Source organism: Lactuca sativa, chromosome 6, assembly GCF_002870075.4.
Source record: "Lactuca sativa cultivar Salinas chromosome 6, Lsat_Salinas_v11, whole genome shotgun sequence".
NCBI lineage: Eukaryota > Viridiplantae > Streptophyta > Magnoliopsida > Asterales > Asteraceae > Lactuca > Lactuca sativa.
The window spans coordinates 25,530,035-25,555,729 of record NC_056628.2 but is presented as its reverse complement, the minus strand read 5'-3'; the positions used below and the strand labels follow the sequence as shown (position 1 = coordinate 25,555,729).

Genomic DNA, 25,695 nt, shown 5'->3' with positions numbered 1-25,695 from the left:
ATATGTTATAGAATATTGAGTTATGTAAGAATTACGTACAAAGGTTTCTATAAATCAAACTTGAAAGTATTTGGTTTCCTGGGAAATGGTTGAAGATGTTCTTATGAATGTTTGAAGATTTAAAGGTTTTCTGGGAACTGCTTGATGATATGAAGGTTTGTATATGGGTTTTGAGAGCAAATGTATGAAACTTAGGAGTGGAGAATTGGAATTGTGAAGGTTGATTTCGGTTGAACATATAAATATGGATAACATATGATGGGATGTTTATGTTGGAATGTGTAACATATCACTTTGAGAACTTAATCAAGGTAAAATATCTAGATCTTTAAGGGAGTTTTCGGCCAAAACTAAACTAATTCCATAAGGGTTTTCGGCCTAGGTAGTAAACACAAGGGATTTCGGTCCTAACATGACCAAAATCTCTTTGCTTACACACTAAGATGTTGATTTCGGTCATTGCTTCATTCAAGAAGGAGATTTCAGCCTTAGTCGAGCATCCAAAACCGAAAACTAATGTTTTCCAAGATTCCTAAAACCGAAAACTCACATGAGGTATAATATATATGGTTTTAACTTAACCTTTTTGACTTATGTTGACTTGTACTAACTTACTTCAACATGGTATATAAGTATATATATGTCATATAAGGATGGCTTTCAAGTATAATTTTATATATTAACATATATAAACATGCCCTCATGGCTAATTGTGAATGTCATTGGACTCAAATGTGAATGTCTACAACTAGCTAGTTACTTCACAATTACCTAAGGAAAATATTATCGCCACAATAAATTCATTCCAAGGCCTACAAGTGGATCATGTGTCAATGTACAATTCAAATAATTTTAATTTTACACATTTCAAATATATTATATATTTGGATGCTAAAACTAAAATAAAACAAAATTATCAAACATCATTACGTTATTTCTGATAAACCGTATCATACCAAATAAAGTTTAGTTTAATCAGTTAAACCGAGTAACAAACCATTAACCGATTAAGCTCAACCAAATAAACCAAAACCTTATTTGGTTCCATTGGTTTATTCAATTGTTTTTCTCAACACTCCTAACTAAAACCCAATACTGCAGATAATAATAATAATAATAATAATAATAATAATAGTAGTAGTAGTAGTAGTGTAAACATCATGAAATATTAAAAGTATTAAAAGATAGATCCCTTTGTTTGGCTACATCAACGGTGTAGTTCTTCGTCAACCACTTATCGATCTTGATCAAGATGTTCATTCTTCCATTCCTTTTAAAATTGCTACAGAGAAAGCTTTTGTTGTGTTTAAGGATTGCCATCTTCCCATAGCCAAACCAACACGTCATCTCCTTCGTCACAAGGATCAAACCCAGTAAAACCGAACTCCATATCCCACTCAATATCATTAAAACCAGAACTTATTGTTTTCGAAGAACTGAACGACAAGTCATATTCTCTCTCATCAACGTTCCTTTCACTGTACGTGAAGTTTCCAGCATAAGTTTCTGCCAACATTTGTTCTATCTGATCCTCATCACGGATGCTCAAAACCCCACTTGAATCCATAGCCTCACTTTCTAAAAAATATCCGATGTCAATAGACTCGTCATCTAGTGACCTTAACCCGCTAAATCCAAACTCATCGCTAACACCAATATTAATGTCATAAACTTGACTTTCTTCTACATTTTTCGGGACAAAAGATGAACAATCCCCTATGTTTGGATCGACTTGATTATTCACTGCTATTGGTGGGGATGATAATTTGGTTGCAGGAAGAGCGGATGACTTATAATTTTTGAAACCCTTATCATTGTTATACTTTTTAGCGACATTACGGCTTACACGACCAACTCTTTGTGTCTTTTGATTGACTAATATGGCTACATCGGTTGATGATTGTGTCTCACCGGTTTTCCCAGTGAAGAAGCGGTAGATTTGACGACTTAGACGAGAATTCCAATAGTTCTTGATCTCGTTATCTGTTCGCCCTGGTAAATGACTAGCTATCATAGACCACCTACCAACAAATTCAAGAATTAATCAATTGTACATATACTTACATCGAGTTTTCAACATTTCGAAAAGAATATGTACCCAATTATGTATTTATTAATGAAGTCTTTTGGAAAGAATCTTGTTGCAAGACAAATATGTTAATTTACATCTGAATTATGACATTATATATATAATAACATGACAGAACTTTATTTATAAAACACATGCATGCTACATGACGGAAGAATTCAACACACCTGTTCCCAAAAGATTTATGTAACTTGACAATCAGTTCATCCTCTTCGAGAGTCATATTACCTCTTTTCAAGTCTCCTCTCAAGTAATTTATCCATCTCAGCCTACAACTTTTTCCGCACCTCAACAACCCTTCGGGGAAATCAATAAGTCAACAACATTAATTAGCTAGTCGTGTAAAGATTCAAATTGTTTATGTAATACAATTTATTTGATAACTATAACTCTGTCGTGTAAATGGTACCTGCATTTTTTGGTAAAGATTTCCAATTACCTTCTCCATTAGCTTTAATGTATTTAATTAAGGTGTCATCTTCTTCGGCCGTCCATCTCCCCCTCTTGAGCCCAACCTTTTCGCAACAAGGTGCTCTTCCCATTTCAAACGATGCCAATGGAAAATACAATCGCATGCCCGGTATAAAGTAAAGTAGAGATAGATAGAGAAAAAAGTATGGCATTACAAAGATATTGGTTGCATAGAAACCTAACTTTATAGTTGTAAGTGAGAGAAAAGAGGATGTTCATTAATCTTCGAGGGTAGAGTAGTACACATAATTGGTTAGAACATTGAACATCAATATTGAATATGCATTTATTTTCGTATTTTGTTATATATATATATATATATATATATATATATATATATATATATATATATATATATATATATATATATATATATATATATATATATATATATATACTAGTTTATAACTCGTGGTCGTGGGAATCAGGGTTAGAAAATTAATTAAATTTCTAAGTAAAAACTCAAAACTATTAATTAATAATTTTAAATAACTTATTAATTAAAAGATATTTTTTAGTTATATATAAAATTATAATTGTTGATTCAACTAAATACATAAAATATATCATCTTATAATTTGTATAAATTTTATTTTATTATAATTTGTATAATTTTTATTTTATTTTTATTCTAGTATTATTAATTTAATGTGATTAAAATGTGATTTAAATTTTGAAATTTGAAATTTGAAATAAAGAATTAATAGATTGATAAGTGTCATGATATTAATTACAAGTGTCAATAGATTGACAAGTGTCATGATATTTATTACAATGCCTAACATGGTGACACATGGCAAAATAACTACTCTTTTATTAATATAGGGATATATATATATATATATATATATATATATATATATATATATATATATATATATATATATATATATATATATATATATATATATATAAAAGGAAAAATGAATATACCTTTAAAAGTATATAAGCTTAAATATCAAAACACATTGTTTTGTATCATATATTTATTATAATGTTTTTAAACTTCAACCCTAACTTGATTTAGTTTTAATATTTTCATCTTATATCACATATTTTTGTCGATCACCTACCAAACTATACATATTATAGTTGAAAATAAAACTTATATAAGAGCAAAATAATTGTAAAATTTATAAATTTTTTGGAAGTAAACCAAGTTAGGAGTTGAATTTTAAGAAATTTCGACGATTACCACTACAAGAAAATCACTTTTTAGCGGCGACGCTATTACCGGCGACATGAACCTTTAGCGGCGACACTCTCTAGAGTCGCCGCTAAAGGTCTATGTCACCGGTAATAACGTCGCCGCTAACCAAAATCATTAATTAAAAAAAAATGAAAACTGTTATTATCGGCGACAAGGGTCATTACCGGCGACATGTTTATTAACAGCGACACTACTCATTAGCAGCGACAGGGTCAATAGCGGCGACATTTCTTATTAGCGGCGACATAGTGATCAATAGCGACGAAGCAGTACCGGCGACTCAGTACCAGCGACGCGTCGCCGCTATTAGTATTACCGGCGACTTTTGGGACTTTTACCGATGACTTTTGTCGCCGGTAATAGCCTTTTTCCTTGTAGTGTACATTGTATATATGATAAAAAAACGACATAGTATGGTTAGTTTAGATACATAAGCTTATATACCCTTAAAGGTATTCATTAATTTGCCTATATATAGGTCTTAATTGTAATAACGGTTTTGACCGATCCCGACGACATATCGTCAGTATAGCTCTTTGATTGAAAACAGCTACAACCCTTTGGAGACGATATGTCGTCGCCATAGAGCCAACCTATCCCGTTAGCATATCGTCGGTATAGATTTGGCTATCCCGACAACATGTCTTCGGTAAAATCTATTAATAAAACTTTATTTTTTAAAAAAAAATTCATTCCTGACGAAACTTGTGACGAAGCTTTGGTCGTCAATATAGCATATCCGACAACATGTGTTCGGCATAGGGTTTGAAAGTGTACTCGCCATGCATTATGTCCTTGTGGCCTTGATCTTTTATAGTAGATTGTAAACATGGGGGGGGGGGGGGGGGCAAAGTTAGCAGTTGTGCAAGGTTCAATTTTTTTTCATTATATATTTTTATTTAAAAATAAAAAATTATAATAAAGATAAGGATCCACTTTTTGTTCGTCTTGTCGTTGTTGATGGTGAACTCACTTTGTTCGGTAGCAATCTCTTGTCTCATTTTTTTTCTCTAATGTTGTTTGAAAATACGTCGTTTGCGTAGCAAAGAGACACGTCCCCTTCATCCCACTCCTCGTTAGTCCTCATGTAAGTACTGATCAAATTAGTTCATACGTGTATACACTCTGCACCTCGTAACAAGTGTATGAGCTATTAATTTTGTTTGGTAGCCGTGTATATTTCAATTACCCGAAATAGCATCAATAACCAAAATTAGAGAAATTCTAGAATATGTGGTCCTTGACGAGTGGGGTCTAATTGCATATAATAAAATGGTCAATAATATGTGTAAATGCACAAGATATTCTCTTAGAATTTGGTGAAATTTTCTTGACAGACCTTGCATGGCCTACAGTCTTATATAGGATGTATGCGTACTTACTTTACTTGACACATCATGTGAACCAATCAGACTCCAATCGCTCTATATATAATGCTTAAAGAATTTGCTTTAAATATTAAAGAGAATGTTATGTTAGTTATATAATCTCAATTGTTAGAATATCGATCTCAAATATGCAAACGGTTTCTTCCATCGCTTGAATAGACCATGGATGATGGATTAGCAACAAAATTTTATTTAAATACGACTGATGAATTAAGATGGATAGTTTGATCGTTAATTGTTTGTAGTGAAACCAAATATCTTTTTAATGTTAATTTGAGTTTTTATCTATCTACGTTAAATGCATTTCTACATATAAATTATTTAGAAAAACGTAAATTTTCTACTAATTCCCCTAAGAAAAATATTAAAATATGCTTAATCTTCACAATCGTGTCGGTGGGGGAATTTTTGGTCGGGAGGGACTCCAATTGACATTTCAACAAGCAATCGCTCAACTAGTATGAAGGTAAAAAATTATGTAAAAAATGATTATAGAGTATATAAATCATTGGTCTTTACAAGAATTCATTTGCTAATTAATAAAGATTGACTAAAAAGGACATTCCATTTTATAATTTAGACACTCTTAATAAATATTACGTGTTTTAGAAAAAATATAATAAATTAATCAAATGTATATTGACCAATAATTGATAACCAATAGGCAACAATTATGTCGTTTATAAAGTAGTGCATCCTATATGTGTTTGTCGTATGCAACCAATCCACGTTCTTCTATTAACTCAGACATAAAACCAATTAACTTATCCACGTTCTTCTATTAACTCAGACATAAACCCTATTATCTCACCTCAAATCTGACATGTTAAACCTTGATCAAATTTAAAAACACATACTATATATGATGTATATTCGTATACATCTATGTTTGTGTTTGTGTATTTACACGAGTATTCTTGGGACCAAATGTCAAGTTTGAATCGAGGTATTTTTCATATTTAAATCTATTAATTAGACAATTAGATACGAAAACATAAACAAAGTTGCCATTAAGGCCTGTATTAGATACAGTTTCTTAAAACCAATTCGTGCAGCTATCGGATGTTTGCTTTCAAATATACAACAGTCAAAACTGTTCTTCAAGACCATCGAACATCACTATATCTGAAATTCAACTCCATGCAAAGCTTGATTTGTGCGCGACGTACAGTTGCATTGCGTAAAAAGAGAGCAGAAACGGTATTCAGTGTTTGTATTTTTTATGTGTATTAGGAAACAACATTTATATAACAATCACCGTTTTGATAATTATTCAGTCTTGTATACACATATTCTAACTAAAACATGTATGTAATTCGCTCGTATACATAACAAATGAAACCGGAAAATATGTTTTACTTCTTTCTATACAAACATTTTCAGTACCAAAATTTAAGCACCGATATTTTAGTATTTTAGAATTTTTAAAGCCACTGTTTGAGTTTCATCAACATATAATTGTCTTCACTTTGGACATTGGGTATAAGTTTTGCCAAGACAGAGAAATTATGGTTCAAAACGAATAATAACTTTTTATTACAACACAATCAAATCTCAAAAAAAAAAAAAAAAAAAAAAAAAACCCTTCTTTCTGTTTCATAGTTTGTTCTTTGTTGCAACTTGCAAACTTGCAGTGATAAGGTGGTGTAAATGATCTTACGTATCAATCATTGATGAACCAACTTGTTCCGACTACAATTTAGTAGTGGTTGAAGTAATGTCATTTCACAAATTTCGGTCATAATTAAAACCAACAAACCACAAAAATGGGAGAGCATTTTTCATTAACTTTTATGTCAAATATGTACATATATTAAATGACAATTTGAAAATTTAATGATGGCCCATTCCAGAACAATTAGTTAAAGATGCCGTACAACCTTTAATAGTAAGGGCCCTTCTCCTGTTTGCCTTGGCATATAATACGTTGGAGTTTTGGACAAACTCTACACAAAAGATACCAAATTTTATTAAAAAAATCGATTTTAACACCGTGTTATTTTTTTCTATAAAAAAACGTTTACTTTTCATAAAAGTTCGGTTTTAACGTTATATAGTTCAATTCGTTTCAATGTTTGACTATTTGACCGGTCAATCCAATTGTCAGCTGGCGTGACATGGTGACGTGACAGTTTTTGATAATGTCATGCAGTGGCGAATCTAGACCAAAAAATCACATGGTTCCCAAATTAAGTGAGACCAATAAAAAAAGTCAACAACACTTGTCTGTGGTCAGGTCGGGTACCTTAAAAAAACTAGACGAATCAGTTCAACTTGTTAAAACCGATCAGACACCACCAATTAAAAATTTTAACAAAACGATTGAAATATAAATGACAAAAGCATTACATTTTTAATGAAAAACTAGTTGATTATTAATTCATTGATAAAACGGTGAACGGAGAGTGAGAGTCTTTAGCATGTGGACTTTTTTTTATTACAACAATTTATTTATTTATTGATATTTTGAGAGTGCCAATTAAGAATGGTTAATTTTTAGTTATCCATTCCATAATTTAAAATAACAAATTGATTCTAATAACTTATTTTTTCTTCTTTTAAAATGATTTTTTAAGATATTTTTAAAAAAACCAAACTCAAGATAGGTCTCTTATTTTTTTCTAAGTTAACTCCTAATTTTTCTACAATATATATTGTAAATGAAATTGAAAATTTAGGTAAGTCCTAGGACTTACCTTGGGCCATACAAGATACATCCATGTGTCATAGGGATGTCAAAAAAGCCCGAACCCGACGGGAAAACCCGAAACCCGATCATTTCAGGTCGAGTAACAGGTCGTTATCGGGTTTTTTATCGCGTTCGGGGCAGGGAGTGGGTTGTCCTCGCCCCGACCCGCTCTGCCCCGATTATATATATATATATATATATATATATATATATATATATATATATATATATATATATATACACACACACACACACACGAATACTTTTGATGTTAATTGCACGCATTCAAATATAAAATATTTATTGTGGATATTCTTTTTAGTTTTTAAAATTATTGTGTGAATGATATTTTTTATGTTTTGATGTATTACATTAAACTTAAATCAAATGTTTTTTTAGTTATTAACAATTATTTATGTTTTGACGTATTATACTAAACTTAAATCAAATAATTTTTTATATAATGTTTATTTTATTAAAACGATGCATCATATTTTTATTTTAAAATGGAGGCTAGAACATGTATTTTTTATAAGACATCGGGGTAATCTAAAACGGAATAAAGATTTTGTTATTAATTGTTATAAACCCAATAAGATACCTGAAACCCGACGAGAAAACCCGAAACCCAATGAAGCGCCTCGATAAAATACCCGAAAAATATCAGGGCGAGTTTGGGAAACCATGCCCCGCCCTGAACCCGCCCCGTTGCCATTCCTGATGTATCATGCTGGCATGGCATGTCGTGATGTTTTTTGGTGACATCACTTTTTTCCTCCTACTTTTTATGTTTATAAATATTCCTATCCAGTAATATTATGACACGTGTCATCATTCTATCATTCAGTTTAATTTTATTTGATATATTTAATATACTTTTAATGAGATAGTTAAAAAATATGAAATTGTGACACTTGTAATTATATTAGTGTGTAGAGTATATGTGGACGTAAAAAGTAGGAAGCAATTTAATCTCTCTCTCTCTCTCACTCCATATATATATATATATATATATATATATATATATATATATATATATATATATATATATATATATATATATATATATATATATATATATATATATATATATATATATATATATATATAGCAACTTAATTGAAAAAAAAAACTATGTCGAGATCAAATTTTTCTAAAAAATTAATGTTTTTTGTACAATTTACACTTACAATAACATAATAATCAAAACTTGTTAAATTAGGGTTTGACACCACAAAGTGATGTCACACAAAAGTATCACAACATCATGTTATGTCGGTGCCACGTCATCAAGGATTGTTATGTTACCATGTCACATCAGTTAGCAACTGAGTTGACCGGTCAAATAGTCAACACGGAAACAAATTATAAAATATAGTATTAAAATTGAACTTTTGTGAAAAATTAGTGTTTTAATTATAAGAAAAGTAACATAGTGTTAAACCCGAATTTTTATGAAAATTTAGTGTCTTTTATATAATTCACCTTAATATGTTTGGACGTGGCAATAAAATATGTTTTGTTTAGATGAAAACATATCCAACTTTTATATATATATATATATATATATATATATATATATATATATATATATATATATATATATATATATATATATATATATATATATATATATATATATATATATATATATATATATATATATATATATATATATATATATATATATATATATATATATATATATATATATATTGAACATCAATGATATTTATAGATCCCTTTGAACATCTATCATCCTATCATCCTGATTTGTACATCCCTTTGAACATCTATGATCCTAAAAATTTGTACATCCTTAGATATAAAATATAGAGATGTATCGGTGAAAAAAGATCAAATTTGTACAATAAGTATTGTTTGTATATACAAAATATAGAGATTTATTGGTGAAAAAGGATCAAATTTGTACAATAAGTATTTAACAAACAGGGAGAAGCATTATAGAGATTAGTTTTTGTACTCTGAGGATTTTGACGAAGTATTTTGTTTCCTTCGTGAGTTATTTAGAGAAGAAATCACAACCAAATAATCTAACATATAAAAAGATAAACAATTGGGGACATCTTGCTCATAATTTTAAAATATGCGTAACAGCTGTGCATGACATATCTATCATATGTCCTCTTTTGAAAAATTGTTGGCAGCAATTTCAGTTTTTATTACTACTGACCGAAGACATTCATAAAGGTGCTTACAATATACTTATTATGAATTTTAAGTTTTAAATGTAACAGTAAAAACTTTATTTGATAATATTTTTACAAAAACCTTTTCTATAGAGCATCAATTTGATTTTCATACAGTGACTTCAAAATATCATATGATTGGACATGATTTTAACATAAACAAATCTCACTTACACATAAAAGAAAAAAAAAAAAACAATAACAAAAGGAAATCAGAATAATAGAGTAAAAACAACAAACAAAGATTGAAACCCAAACAGTATAGAGTTGGTGTAGTAAATTTTGTATGCATTGCTTTCATCATCTTCAATGTGTTCAGCCACATTAAAATCACCTGTAACCACCCAAAAACAAAATAATTCACTTTTCAAATAACGTATTTCACTTTTAGTAGACATATCGACCCTTGACATCATTTTACACCATTTTGCAATAATAACTCACTTTGCAAAAATATTTTTATATTAAAAAGATATATTCCAAATACATCCTCTTTGTTTTTTAACTTGTCTAGATTAATAAAAAAATACTTTTGTGTATTTGTTTTTAGACAAATTTGTCTTGTACCTTTTTTATTATTAAACAAAGATAACCACAAAAATAATAATTCGTATACAATTAACTTCAATTAATTATAATATTATACAAACAAACAGTTTATTGAATAAAAAAATTACATTTATAAAACATTCATTTTACGAAACAACTATCACAAATATGTAAACTCAATCTTAAAACTAAAATAAACCAAATATTAACAAATTCATGTATAAATTCAAACTTGAAGAACCATAAATGACACCAAAACTTTAACACCAAATTTAGTGGTTAATAAACAGTACAACATTTTATGTTATACTATTCATAACACCAAGCTTGATGTTGAAAATGATGTTCCCTTCGAGTATCTTAACACCATATTTACACCAAAAATAGTGTTAGTTTAAAGATTCCTTTTAATTTATATTATTCTTCTAGCAACCCTGAGTTAGCGAGCATATATATACACGGACGTCAGATATGTTATGTGTTTGACATAAATGCTTACCCTAGTACAAACAGAATCCAATCCATAATGGAATTAAACCTTCCATGCTGTAAGTCTGTAACTATTGAGACTCAAACCACATATATACACAGACGTCAGAGAGACACAGACGTATCTGACGTCAGACACACACAGGCGTATTTCACGTCAGACACGCAGTCGAGTTGCGTATCTGACGTCTGACATTAGCGTTTGCCCTAGTACCAACAAAGAGCCGAATCCACAATGGAATTAAAGCTCCAACACTATAAATATGTAACTATCGAGACTCGAACCACATATATACACACACATATCTGACGTCTGACATAAGTGTTTGCCCTAGTACCAACAAAGAGCCAAATCAACAATTGAATTAAAACTCCCACACTGTAAGTCTAACTGCTAAAACTAAAACCCTTAACCGTTACTACAAGTATACCACCCGATAACCAAACTATTACCTCTATGTGGGCCATAGCTACAACCCGCTTTTATCGTTTCCTTCACATCATTTACAGTAGCATGATTATAAAAAACATAATGTGATAACATATCATCAATGCAATTAAGCACAAGATGCGTCTCCTTTAAACACGGCCCATTGCAGTATTCATCGGTGTATCCAGGTGGCACGTTGAGTTGACCGCTCTCAGTCAACCGACAAGACTCTTCACAACTCCTATAAATCTGCCACCAATCAAAATCCATGCATCAGAGTTGTACCTAACTGTACAACTAGTTAAAGCAAGGTTACATAACCTATTAACCTTACATGCTTATCACTAAAACATTGAAGAGCCTTCGCAATAACCACCTCAGGTTCATCCCCACCACCACCACTCACCACCCCATGACCACCATTACCACCGCCTGGTTCAGGTAAATACCCGATTCCAGTTCCAGCAATTCCCGTTTCAGATTCCCCTGTAACATATCACTTTCATCAAGAAAACTTTTGTATCAATTTTTTTTTGTTTTTTTGGTTGAAATTTAGCAAAAGGGTTTTACCTATTTTGACAAGAAGTAAGAACAGCAGCATCAGAGGTAAAAGAGATTGCTTCATGTTGGTGAAGGATGTGTTGTGTATGTAATGAAGAATTATATGATTATATCTGCCATTTATTACATTCTTGATGAATGGAAATTCATCTTTGTGGGTAAAAAGTGTGTAGAAAAAATATCTTTTGGGGAAATTTGATTGGTAAATGAGAAAAAATTCAAGAAAATTGGTGGGTTAAGGTTGACTAAAAAGATATAGTAGCTGGGAGGAGAATCACCAACATTTTTCTTCATTCAACGTTTCTTTGGCTAAAATCAAACCTAATTTACAGTTTTTCCATTGAGCATGCATACCACGAACAGGGGCAATAAGGTAATTTTGACTAAGGTCTCTTGGATTTGCAGATTATTCTTGATACAAGAATTCAAAACACTGAACACCCTCTTGTGGTTTTTATTTTATCAAAATTGATACTCGTTTTGTCAAAAGAAAATTGGAATGCTTGAGTGATGAGTGATCGCATCGAAATATACATGAAATGACCAAAATACCCTTTGACATTGACATGATAAGGTAGCCTTCTAGACCCAAATCAATGTCGTCAATCTTTTCTCATTGTAAAAAAGGGTAACCAAGTAACTCTTGAAAACTTTCCAAAATTTTTTTTTATTGTTGTGACTATTCGTAAAATGACCAAAATGCCCTTTGACATTGACATGATAAGGTAGCCTTCTAGACCCAAATCAATGTTGTCAATCTTTTCTCATTGTAACAAAGGGTAACCAAGTAACTCTTGAAAACTTTCCAAAAAAACGTATTGTTGTAACTATTCGTGAAATGTCCAAAAGATCCTTCAACATTGATTTTATATCTGTCACTAACCTTGATGTACTGTAGATTGAAACCGGCAATGAGGCTGCAAGGAAACTCCAGGATGTACAACCATTAAAGCCAAAGGTACAAATCTTTAAATTACTTGTGATTTTTTTTTATAAAATTGAAATTGGTTTCAAAACAATTCCCTTCTCTTTACATTTGAGAAACATATCTCGGGCCTCAATAAACCTACCAGATTGAACTAAACCATCAATATACAAATTACATGTAAAAGAATCAGGGGTACATCCGTAATCTTCCATTGATACAAACAACTCTTTAGCTTCTTTATATCTCCCCAAATCAAACAACATCTTAATAAAACCACTATAAGTAAAGTTATCAGGAGTCAAACCTAAAGTCAACATCATCTGTAAAACCCTTTTCGCCTTCTCAACTTCTGTCATCCTACAAAAACTCTGAATCAAAGCATTGAATGAATAAACATCCGGTTTGACCCCGTTGACTTTCATCTTCTTTAACAAACTCTTTGCTTTATAAACATCACCAATTATACATAAAGAACGAATCAAGATATTGTAAGTTATAGAATTCGGATGAACACCCCACTCAACCATTTCTTTCAAACAATCAAAAGCATCGTCAATTTGGTGGGTCCTACAAAGCCCATGAATTAATGAACTAAAACTATAAATGTCTGGTTTAAATCCACTTTGTATTAACATCTTAAGAAGCTCTCTTGCTTCTTGCATATCACCAATCTTGCAATGACATGAAATTAGAGTGTTGAAAGTGACAAGATTTGGAGAAATGTTGAGGCGAATCATGTCTAGGAATGTTTTCATTGCTTTATTGATCATGCAAGTTTTGCAAAAGGTGTCGATTAACATGTTGTATGATGTCACATTTGTTAAAAGACCATTTTCAAGAATCTTGTTTAGATACTTTTCGCCTTTCAATGAGCTTCCATTCTTGTATAAAGATTCAATAAGAAGAAGGTAAGTATTGAATCCAAGATTTGTGCCTTTTTGAATCAAATCATCAACAATGTCACATGTTTCCATGAGATCAAATCCTTTAAGTAAAGAAGTGATAGTGATGTTGAAAGTCATAGTATCAGGAACATAACCTCTCTTGATAACTTTCTTCAAGAAAATAGCGGTTTCTTTACACATAGAAGTGGTTGAAAGACAATGCAAACAAGATTCACAGGCTGCTATGGGTAACACTTGTTCATGGTCTATGAAATCAGATAATGGTTTAAAGGCCTCGAGTGGATGAAAATTACGAAAAAGCCCATTGACTAATGATCTAAATGTAGCTTCATTAGGTCTCACTTTATACTCTTTCATTGTCTCCAAGATCTTAAAGGCTTCTTTGATTCTTTTTGCATTACAATACCCGTCAATAAGTATTGTATAAGTAAATACATTTGGTGAATACCCGATTTCTTGCATTTGTTTCAATAATCTTGAGGCTTCATCTACAACTCCGATTTTGCAGACTCCATGGATGAGGAAGTTATAAGTAAACCTATCAGGGTCGCATCTGTCAGCTTTCATTTGATGGAATTTTAAATATGCCAAGTCAAGTGCATTGGACTTTACCAATGCATCGATTACTGCATTATACAATCGCGTAGTAGGAGTAAGGCCTAAATATGAAATTTGATCGAAAACCTGAGAGCAATACTTTGCTAAACCTAATCTTCCCCAACTGCTTATCAAAATACAAAGGGAATCCTCTGTAATAGAACACCCGGAAGTTCTAACAAGACTAATAAGCTCCTTCGATAATAAAACCGGTCCTTTTCTGTAAAGGGTATTTGCTAAAACGCCTCGAATCGATTGGTTCTTCGCGAACAACGGGTTGATATTCGAGACCCACAAATAAAAAATCAAATTATTTAATGGGTTTTCCTGATTCTGTAGAACGCTCACTATAATCCGAGGGTTTAAGCTAAGTTTTTTGGATTTTAGGTCGTGGTTTAGTAGCAAATACCAATCTTTACTTGAAAGAATCTGAGAAATGTACTGATGATCAATGGGTTTATGAGTGGGGGTTTTCGATTGGGAGTTAACTGAAGAAAACTTACCTCTTGCGGTGAAATTAGTGGTGATGACTGGAGGGTTTTGGTGGTGGGATGAAGAATTGGATTGAATCTTTGATTGATTTTGTGACTTGAGTGTAATTTGATTTGGGATTTGCTCAACCCTAGAAGCAAGAGCAGAAAGGCGTCTCATGTCCGCAGAGCCCAAGCACCTGTAGTTTGATTTCCAGGTTCAGGTCAGTAAAAATATTTGGCAAAACTGAACCGGATACACGGTTTTTTAAAAGTGAACCGAACCCCCATTCAATCCAAATAATACATTGGTTAATTACAAAAAAAATTCTTATGTTACATACACCATCTTCGGTCTTCAAATAAATTCTTAGAACCAAGAGAGTGGGGGTGTTAACCACGGTCGTTAAACTCGTTGGAACACCGTCTCCTAACGCGCGTTAGAGAGGTCGTTAAACCTTCCTCGTTAAATCCATTGCGTGATGGGAGAGAAACGAACAAAGCATTCTCATTGGTGGAGGATAGGTTGGCCCAAATTGTTTTGATCAAATTTAATTTCTAACATTTAAATTTTCACCAATTTTTGTAGAATTTAATAAAAAAACATTTTTTATTAATAAAATTCAAAATTTTCAATTATAATTCCAATACTCAACATTTCACACACATAAAATATCATTATTTCCTAACATATTTTCTCAATTCATCAAAGAAAAATGTCTTCATCTAACCCAAATAAAACCCCAATAAACAAAACAAAATCATAAAACCTTCAATCTTTAAACCCTCAATCACCAAAACTTCCATCACCACCGTGTTATCTACCTTCATTTGATCAACCCGTTTATTAACCTGCTAGCTACTACTTTCTGTCTATGGCTCCACAAATGTTTCCATTCAATACGTACTCTTCTCAACCCATGAAATTTTACCAATACCAATCACAACCAATGCATCGTCCAAATTTGGATCTTGATTAATTTTAGACGGTTCAAGATACTTAATTTTTTCACAACCTCAACCCCAAATAATTTTCAATGTCAATCATGTCGCCTACTCGACGAGTCAACCGATTCCTCCGATGAAAGACCCGTTGAAGAGTCATTTCAAGAGCCCGGACTCGAACCAACAAGAAAAAAAATAAAGGAAAATGGAAGGCTCCATGCAAAGAGAAGGCTCGATGCAAAGGGTGGACAGATAATGAATAAAGGGCACTAGCGCAAGCATGACTAGTTGTGTCGGAGGATTCAACGATGGGCGACGACCAAGATTGAACAACCTTCAAAGCTAGAGTTTGGCCTAATTTTTGTTCATCGAATGAAAAAGTACTACTGCAATCCTGATCAACTTTACTCGAAATGAAGACCACCAGTAAAGCCTCAATGGAGTTCAACGACATCTACATGAACGCGATCCGCAACCCCCAAAGCGATGCAAATGAGGTGGGTGTGTTAGCAAAAGTTCGTCAGATTTACAAGGCGAACGTCGGAAAACCTTTTAACAATGAGGCGTTTTGGGGAGTTGTGAAGGGTAAACGAAAATGGCTTAATCTAAAAAGTATTGATGATTACGCGGATGCTTCCAAACATAGCAAAACTTTCAAGTCCACCCACAGTCAATCTTCTGATGCGCGTCTCAGAAAGATTGACCTCAACAACGTCGATTCATATGAAGTTCCAACTCGTCCAATGAGACAAGACAAAGCAAAAAAAAAAAAAAAAAAAAAAAAAAAAAAGCTAAAAGGTGGTCAGAATTTATCGACTGAAATGGAGGAGATAAGGTCTAGCATCAAAGGGTGGGACAGACCGGACAGTAAGCTTGAAGGTTATTTGGAATTAAGAAGGGAAAAAGAAAAGAAACATTCGCTAAAGCTTTGGTTAAACCCGGGAAAGGACTTGTCCGAGGAGGATTGTTGGGGTTTCAACAATGCAATGAAGAATATTGCTAAAAAATACCAGTTGGATATGCAGTATTATTTTTATGTCTTAAATGTAGTTTTAATTTATGTTTTTTTGTCTAGTATTAATTTGTGTTTTCGTCTAGTAGTAAGTTGTGTTTAGGGGTGTAAACGAGCCGAGCCGAATCGAGCACGAGCCTGACCAAACTCGAGCTAGGCTCGTTTAATTTTGAGGAAGCTCGAGCTCGATTCGAGCCTTAAAATGAAGCTCGAGCTCGGCTCGTTAACAATTTAGTGGACTCGCGAGCCTAATTGAGCCTAAACGAGCCTATATATATATATATATATATATATATATATATATATATATATATATATATATATATATATATATATATATATATATATATATATATATATATATAAAAGCTCGTTTAGGCTCGCAAGCCCATGAATTGAAGCTTGGCTCGAGCTCGTTTAATAAACGAGCATCGTATTTAGGCTCGAGCTCGGCTCAAGCTCATTTAATTTGATCTCGATTCGAGCTTTTAACGAGTCGATCCCGAGTAGCTCGGCTCACTTACACCCCTAGTTGTGTTTTAATCTAGTATTAAGTTGTGTTTCAAGTATTAAGTCAGGTTTTTAGGTTTTACATAAGTTTTTAGAAAGTAAGTTATGTTTTAATTTTTTTAATCGTATTTTATCTTTTAAATTAATATAATATTTTTTATTTAAATATTAAGTGTTTGTTTTTTAACGTTTTTTTTTTATTTTTAAAAAAATATTTAAAGTGTGTGTTAAAAAAAATTATTTAATATTAATTGTTTATGTATTAAAAAAATATAATTTAGTTAAATTTGAAAAAGAAAATTAAAAAAAATGGAGTGCTAGGAGTGTTATTACTCCCTCCCAAATGCTAAAAATTATATGCTAAGAGAGAAAAACAGCGTGACCCTAAAATAGATAATGTGATAAGGTGCTAGGAGTGTTACCACTCATCTAGCCTTATGTTAATATGTTATACTGCATTTTGGTCCGGTTACCAGATGTGGATAGATGTTATATATATATATATATATATATATATATATATATATATATATATATATATATATATATATATATATATATATATATATATATATATATATATATATATATTGATTCTAATAAGCATCGAAAGAAAAAAAAATGCAACATGTTGCCCGTTTCTTCTATATTAAGGAACTATGTGATGGTCATACGTTCAATTTGGGTTCACTAGAGCTATTGGGATACCGGTCAGGTCATTTTTCCAGCCATGTGAGACGTCCAAGTAGGCCCTTTAATAACTTTATAAATTTTTCTGCAACCTAAGTGGTGAGGTTTTGCCTATTTTTGTTTTAGCTAGGCAGTGTTCTTTTGTCAAGTTCTCTTTTGTTTTTTCCCATTGAGTAGGTCGGTTGTGTCTTGAATCCGGCTTACATGTGGTATAGTAAGTGCATGATCACGATTATTCATGTACCATTTGGTGTTATGAATTTTACTAACCTATGTATAGTGGATGTTATTGCTGAGAATCGACACATGGCGCTTCTTCTGAATATGATGTTGTATGGTTGTGGTGCTCTTACAACGACATCCGTTTGTGTTACGAAAGAAAGACTACTCATCTTGGCTACATTGAGTGGCTAAAAAGCTAATTATGTGCATCATTTTAGTGATCCTACCTTTTCCTATAGGATGGTTGGCAGGATTTTGAAGCATTTTTCGAACATAACTTCTATTAATTATTAAAGTTCCTTAATCTAGGTGCACCATGTCCATGTGAAGGCCTCCCTACAGATCTATGGATTAGTATTAGCACTTCGTCCCAACAATGATAAGGTTGTCGAACCAGGTTGATGAAATTTACTTTTGTGCTTTTATTGAAATAAAATATTTGTGTGAGGTCCTTTATAATAAGAATCTATTGATTCCTAGTACTCCTTTCCAAGGGTCATCTTTAATTTCTTCTAAAAACGTGTTGGTTTACGTCTTTCTGACATGTAACTCCTTAGATGATATTTTAATTCTCTTTTTAACATATTGTACATAGAAGCTTCATAGCCATAGCTTATATGATACTCTTAATATATAGTATTTGTATGTCTTGGGGGATTTTGTTTTGGGATTTTTGTTACTATGTGTCAGTTACGATGAGTGCTTCCGACTTTGATTATCTGATCCCCCATGGTTTATTGGTCGGAACTTTTGTGTATATTATAGTGTTTTGTTGAACTTCACCAATTTTTATGTATGTTTGTATTCACCAGTTTGATTATTCTGTTATGAAATTGTTTTGGTCAATCAATTTTCCATGTGACAATGGTGTTTTGCTTCCTAACTTGCCTTTAACTTTTTATGTTATGGCATCCTCGTGTATGAGGAAATGAAATGTATGTGATCTATGAGCTTTTTATGTGTTCTTGATGGTTTGTTGGATATCTTTTCTTCAAAGAAAACTAGGCTAGCTGAGGATGCCAGCAACAAAGCAACAACCCAGGCCCATTGTGTGGTGGAAGAATAACATCATCGTCAACCATGGTAGGGTTATTGGAAGAAGCCATCGACAACTAAGAAATGAAAGAGAAGGATAGTACACGGGGGAGAGAAAGGAAAAGGCAAGATTTTAAGAGAACATAAATGGAAAGAAATCAATTCGGTCTCATATCATGTTATGTAATAAATTTCCTTCACAGACACAATATATACAAAGGAATATAACGCCATGGGCTAAAAAATACTATGGGTTATACAATGTTGGCATAGGCTAAAGGCATACACAAATAACATAGTCTAACAACCTACATACACTTACTACAAGAATCAAGTAATAACTACTTGAATACAATAATTTTTGTTTGCATGAAATTTCTTAATACTATACAAGTTTACATAAACATTGATGAAATAACATAAACGAAAGAAATATATATGTAAGAAAAAACGCTCTATTTCACTTGTTACGCATAAGGCTCCTCGGTGTGGTGCGGTCTGAGACCGCGTTTGCCTGCCAACTCAGCATGGAACACCGCCCCTAGGGTGCGGTTTGCTGTGGTCTAAACCGCGGTGCGGCCCCTCAAGACCGCGTTTTCTGATTGGCTGGTCACTTTTTTGACCGTTGAAATTGAAGATTCGTTTTTCTTTCTTTTTTTTCTTTTTTTTTTTGTTTTTTCTTTCCTATATATACACATATCAACTTAACTTTTTTATTCACAACACAATCTTCTCTATCTCTCAAAAAAAAATAAATTTTTTTTAAATCACTACTCTCCCAAAATGTCATCTTCTTCATCTCGGAGAACGACTTTATGTAGTTTCCTTTAGTTATTTTATTTATGTTTTTTAAGTTTTTAGGATTATTTAAATGTCATGTGTGTGGTTTTTTTTTTTTTTTTTTTTTTTTTTGGTAACGCAATGTACTGTTTTTTTTTTTATTTTCAAGTAATGAAGAATTATGTTTTTTTTTTTATTAAAATAGAAGGTATATTAAATTAAATTAGTTAGAAAAAAAGAAGTTTTATTAAATTAAAATACTTAAAAAAAAACAAAAAAAATAAAAGAAATGAAAAGTGTAGCAAGAAACCACACTTGAGTGGTAAAAAGTGACATGGCGCTGATGTGGCGGGGGAGGGAGTGCGGTTTCGGTGGCACCACTCCCTCCAGCCTAAGCCAATCCACGGTAAAACAAGTAGGGTTATTAATCTTTGAGATTTCATTTTAAAATACACATTACACGTTTCTTGTAAATATTCATAATGTTGGATATCTCCAAAACCAATTTTATACTGCATTGACAAGCATGCATATCATGCATTAAAATAAAGTACATGCAATGTTTTGGCCATGCAAATAAAACGCTTAACATTTTGTCATCACTAAAATAAAATAAACTTTCTTACGGCATTGAAATCACCAAAACCAATTTTATACTGCATTGACAAGCATATCATGCATTGAAATCGCATATTATACTGGATTTGACCAGTTCAACACCAAAGAAAAGTTTATATCTTTAACTTAAATCACCATTAAAATTGCTAGCATGTCCTAGCATCCTTTTGTGCATTTTGTACACTTGTTACTCTACCTGAAAAATAAGAAAGAATAAAATATTAAAACTTAGGTTAAAAATGACATTAAAAATTATAATCTTATAATACTTAGAAACTCACATGGTTGTCTCCTCCAGATATACAAGCAGGTCGTCTTGGAGGCAAACACTGACGAGGTGTTCTCTACATTCAATGTTCACTTATTGTTAATATAGAAAATAACATTCTATTATTTAATTTGACGATTTTTATTTTCTAAAGTTAACCAACAAAATATTTTGTTTCTCTTTCAAAAAAAAAAAAAAAAACAAAACAAAATATTTTGTTATGATACTTATGTAGTGTTTTGACAAAACTAGTTGTTAGTTGTTAGATATGTAATAGTTGTAACTTGTAAGTTATTTATTTGTTGTGTTTAGTTGTTAGTTAGTAGCTGGAAGTTAGAAGGTGCAAGTTAGTAGCTGGAGGTGGAAGTTAGAAGGTGCAAGTTAGTAGCTGGAGGTGGAAGTTAGAATGTGCAAGTTAGTAGCTCCAAGTTAGAAGATGCAATTTTTTTAATGAAGTGTTTGACAAAAATAATTGATAGTTTTTAAAGATGTAAAATTAGATAAAAATCAAAAGCCAAAAGCTCAAAAAAAAGTTTTTTATTTAATAAAAAAGTTAAAAGTTTATGTCATCAAACCAAACTTTTTTTCTCCTTTAACCTCCCAAAGTTCTCTAAAGCTCCATGCCAAATTTTTGCATGTAAACTAAAAACTTCACAATCATATCAACTATGAACATGATAATAAGCGAAAATAATTTGTCTAAGAAAATAGTTATATAGATTGCAGTCTAATTTAACTGAAGAAACATCATGTAAGTGATATAATGATAAAATTATAACCATGAGATTGATAAACTTTTTTTTTGTTAGATTATGTAAATGGATAAAATATAAAAATTCAATCACATTTTATCTTGCTTTGACAATTAGATATACAGTTTAAATTAAATCATCGCGTATTTAACAAAGACGTAATTACATATAAGTTATAACTATATTCTTCATTTCAAAATTATATATTATTTAATACATTAAAAAGTATAAAATGCAATATGACAATACATGCCATATGAAGTTACTTGACATGTCGCGCATGAGATTTCATTAAAGAAAACCAATCAAATAAACAATTATATACTATACTAAGATATTATAGAAATAATAAATAATATGCATTGTTTTATTCAACTTCAAAATTTAATTTAAAAATACCTCTAATTTTGGTCGCAAGGTCTCTATAGCTATCGTTGATTTCTCATTTATCCCTGCACCTTGCTGCTCAATAACATGCAAGCTCATTAGTTTATATTTAGCCAATTTTGGAATGATCCGACCCAACAATATGGGCCAACATCGGGTCATTAATTATACTTAAATTAAATTAATTAAAAGTTACCTTGCATAGGGCCCAATCTGCTGAATCAAAAAAAGCACGTTCATGATCCTGCTCGAATGCATAACACAAAATGTGATGGAAATAAGTAAACCCATAGAGGGATAAAATGGTAATTTTGCATGAAAAATCTAGAGAAAGGGTAGGTAAATAAGTAATTTTAGCATGCCTTTGAGATTAAGGGCTTCTTCTTTGGTGCTAGACCTCCATATTTCTGTTCCATTGTTGCCCCCTAAAGTTATGCGAAAAGAAATATAACTTTTAGTTAACAATTATAAATTTTAAATTGATGTGCTTACACTTTATATATCTATAATATAAAAATACTTTATTAAAATCTTATTAGTACAAAAATAATTAAAGCTAACAATCGGAAACCAATTATCCTTTTTAAATTAATTGTGATGTATCTTTTAGCCTAACTAACGTACTATTGTCTCTTTCATAAAGTTGGAATAAATTTTAGGTATTTAGCCAATAAATATGATAGAAAACTAAAAAAAAATACTTGAATTTAACATTTATGATAACAAAGTTTTTAGTTTTATTTAAAAGCAAAGATGTGAACAAAGTGATAGAAGCGTGTATATGTATGTGCACAAGTCGTTTTCTTTCAAGGGGCAATCCACATGATTCACTTGACATCCCAACAACATATGATGTATCGCATACATGTGAAATTACCATATCACCCTTCAAACCTAATTGGCCAAAATGAATAAAGAAATATCTTAATTATGGACCACCTATACTAATATGGTAGGCCACTTCCCACGTGATTAATCTAGTTCTAGGACCGCTATGAAAAAAAATAATGCATTTTCTTACTTTATATAATATTTTGATACAAATTAAAAGGAAAATATATGATTTTTTTTTCAGAAAAACTTGTTTCAAAGCTGATTGTCGAAGGAAATGTGATGAAGGAAAAGATTGATGTAGTAATTTTCTATTTAAAGAACGAAATCGTTCACGATCAAACGTGAGCTACTATATATAGAAATAATATTTATATCAAAATCGAGACAATCCAACACGTAGTAATAGTATGATAGACCTTTAGTCACACGTAACACAGACCGAACAACAAAAAAAATAATGTTATCATAATGTTTCGGAAACACGTATAAAAATTGTCATTTCTATATAAAACCTAATTTGTTAACATTTACAGGCATATTTTGTTAGACCTTTTATGCACCATATACATAAATCAGATAAATAGTGAAACGATAATACAATTAAAAAAGATACTGAAAACTCTTGTGAAAACATCGTCCTTATTAAACACTAACATTTTATTTCATTTGAATTTCGTGTTAGCAAGTATGAATTTGTGTACGTGAGAATGGGGGTAGGAATGTCAAATGGCAAAATATTTTTAGATTTTTAATATATAACTTATATGTCATGTATCATGTGTTTGTAGAACCACCAAGTCAGTATATATTAATTAATCACAAGTATTCAATTAGAGGCCCTTTTTAGATAATTTATTCTCCAAAACCGTTGTTTTTATGTACAATTTTATGTTTTGTTTCCTACTTCCAGTATAAGTAAAACCATAACATCTATATATGTAAAAAGATTAATAAAAAAGAAATGAAGAGTAACGGAATTTTATAGTTTTCACATTAAAACTGAACAAAAGATACTCGAAGAAAGTTTAATTACAATATTACCTCGCGTTCATGACCATTTTTGGAGATAAACTCATCGTTTCTCTCATATCCTGCCATTTCTGGGTAAATTTGAAACAACAAATTAACATTTAATAACTCAAAAACTTCAAAAACACGTACATATAATCATAAAGATGGCTTCTTTTCATTGTACTTCACATGCTTAAGTCTCACCTCTTTCGCCCAACAGAGAAAGATGACTTGAAATGTAGAAGAGCAATACAAAGACGAAAATGGTTAGGAAGAAATCAAAACATAAGTGATAATTTATATACATCTCCTAGGCCAAAAAAAGCATCTAAGTCATGATTGGAAAAGAATATACTTATATGTATCTATATATGTTTCTATATGTATCTAGAGAGAGAGAGAGAGAGAGAGAGAGAGAGAGGGAGAGAGATTACCTCCAAGTAGAGAAATGAAGAAAGGAAGCAAAGGAAGATGGATGGAGATGAAAAGAACAAAGTGAGAAATATATATATTAATAAGTCAAATAGAATAAAAATTGTGAAAGAAAGGTAGGGGGTTGGGGTTAGGAGGGAGGAGGGTTTGAGTGAAGAGGAGAAACAAGAATATATATATATATATATATATATATATATATATATATATATATATATATATATATATATATATATATATATATATATATATATATATATATATATATATATATATATATATATATATATATATATATATATAAAAGGATTGGTGTAAGACTAAAAATTGGTAAGGAACCTTTAAGATAAGATTGAAAAAGTAAATTGTGATGTTTCTTAAGAAAGATGATATGATATTTTGATAATTTTTATAATATTTTGATAATTTATGAAAAAAATGGTATTTATTTAGAGGATACAAATAACAAACATAAAAAAGATAAAAAAAAAATCCAAAAATCAACACCCCTTACACACTTACACACGTCCCTACCTCTAGTGTCACCCCGTCATTGATTGAGTCTTTTTTTCGCTAGATTTGTTTTTCAGCTATAATTTTTTTTGTGACAAAAAAAATAAAAAAACCAAAGTTATTAAAATTTAATTTTCTGCAAAATGAACATAGCTATTAATATTTGGAAAAAATTATTTTTTTTAATATTCTTTTTTTATAAAAACCCAAAAAGTAAAAAAAGTTCTAAAAATTTAAGAAATACTTCTACTCATTAGATTAGTGACTTTGTAAAAAAAATTTAAAACTAAGTTTTTGAAGTTTTCATAATTTAATTTTAATAATTATTGTTTTTATAAAATATAACGATTTTTTATCCAAATTCAAAAAACAAATTATAGAGAAATCAAAAATTCATGAAAGCCCGAAATTTTTTTAAAAACATAAAAAAAATATACTTTGATTATTTTTAGGTATTCTAAATTTGTGAGATATATATATATATATATATATATATATATATATATATATATATATATATATATATATATATATATATATATATATATATATATATATATATATATATATATATATATATATATAAAATCAATTTTATTTAATATTTATATAAGTTCAATGTTGAGATTGACATGTGTTGCATCAGCTAACTTTCACATTTGAAATGATTCTAAGTTATATGCTGCCAAGATTGCAGATT

The 25,695-nt window shown here is 30.8% G+C and overlaps 4 protein-coding genes across 7 annotated transcripts; all 4 read right to left on the bottom strand.

The window, feature by feature from the left end:
* Nucleotides 1-1,096: 1,096 nt before the first annotated feature.
* Nucleotides 1,097-2,830, bottom strand: LOC111895165 (transcription factor MYB4). 2 transcript variants are annotated; one of them, XM_023891264.3, is made up of 3 exons: nucleotides 2,529-2,830; nucleotides 2,257-2,386; nucleotides 1,097-2,021 (listed from the first exon to the last, which is right to left on the bottom strand). In XM_023891264.3, the coding sequence occupies exons 1-3, from the start codon at nucleotides 2,710-2,712 to the stop codon at nucleotides 1,307-1,309; spliced, it is 1,029 nt and encodes a 342-aa protein (XP_023747032.1). In that variant the 5' UTR covers nucleotides 2,713-2,830; the 3' UTR covers nucleotides 1,097-1,306. The 2 variants fall into 2 exon arrangements, with proteins under 2 accessions (XP_023747032.1, XP_023747031.1); XM_023891263.3 differs by having other exon boundaries at nucleotides 2,499-2,829.
* A 7,202-nt stretch (nucleotides 2,831-10,032) lies between these two features.
* LOC111895184 (uncharacterized) lies at nucleotides 10,033-13,076 on the bottom strand. The gene is made up of 5 exons (XM_023891284.3): nucleotides 12,970-13,076; nucleotides 12,096-12,199; nucleotides 11,860-12,011; nucleotides 11,549-11,774; nucleotides 10,033-10,391 (listed from the first exon to the last, which is right to left on the bottom strand). Exons 2-5 carry the CDS (start codon nucleotides 12,148-12,150, stop codon nucleotides 10,270-10,272), a joined length of 555 nt encoding a protein of 184 aa, XP_023747052.1. The 5' UTR covers nucleotides 12,151-12,199; nucleotides 12,970-13,076; the 3' UTR covers nucleotides 10,033-10,269.
* Nucleotides 13,033-15,237, bottom strand: LOC111895183 (putative pentatricopeptide repeat-containing protein At3g16890, mitochondrial). Its single transcript, XM_023891283.3, has one exon. The coding sequence runs from the start codon at nucleotides 15,165-15,167 to the stop codon at nucleotides 13,077-13,079; it is 2,091 nt and encodes a 696-aa protein (XP_023747051.1). The 5' UTR covers nucleotides 15,168-15,237; the 3' UTR covers nucleotides 13,033-13,076.
* A 5,435-nt stretch (nucleotides 15,238-20,672) lies between these two features.
* LOC111895175 (uncharacterized) lies at nucleotides 20,673-24,638 on the bottom strand. Of its 3 annotated transcripts, XM_023891276.3 has the most exons (8): nucleotides 24,485-24,636; nucleotides 24,255-24,280; nucleotides 24,081-24,139; nucleotides 22,568-22,630; nucleotides 22,402-22,449; nucleotides 22,218-22,280; nucleotides 21,080-21,142; nucleotides 20,673-20,994 (listed from the first exon to the last, which is right to left on the bottom strand). In XM_023891276.3, exons 3-8 carry the CDS (start codon nucleotides 24,135-24,137, stop codon nucleotides 20,986-20,988), a joined length of 303 nt encoding a protein of 100 aa, XP_023747044.1. In that variant the 5' UTR covers nucleotides 24,138-24,139; nucleotides 24,255-24,280; nucleotides 24,485-24,636; the 3' UTR covers nucleotides 20,673-20,985. The 3 variants fall into 3 exon arrangements, with proteins under 3 accessions (XP_023747044.1, XP_023747045.1, XP_023747043.1); XM_023891277.3 differs by lacking the exon at nucleotides 24,255-24,280 and having other exon boundaries at nucleotides 24,485-24,638; XM_023891275.3 differs by lacking the exon at nucleotides 24,485-24,636 and having other exon boundaries at nucleotides 24,255-24,461.
* Between the last annotated feature and the right edge of the window lie 1,057 nt (nucleotides 24,639-25,695).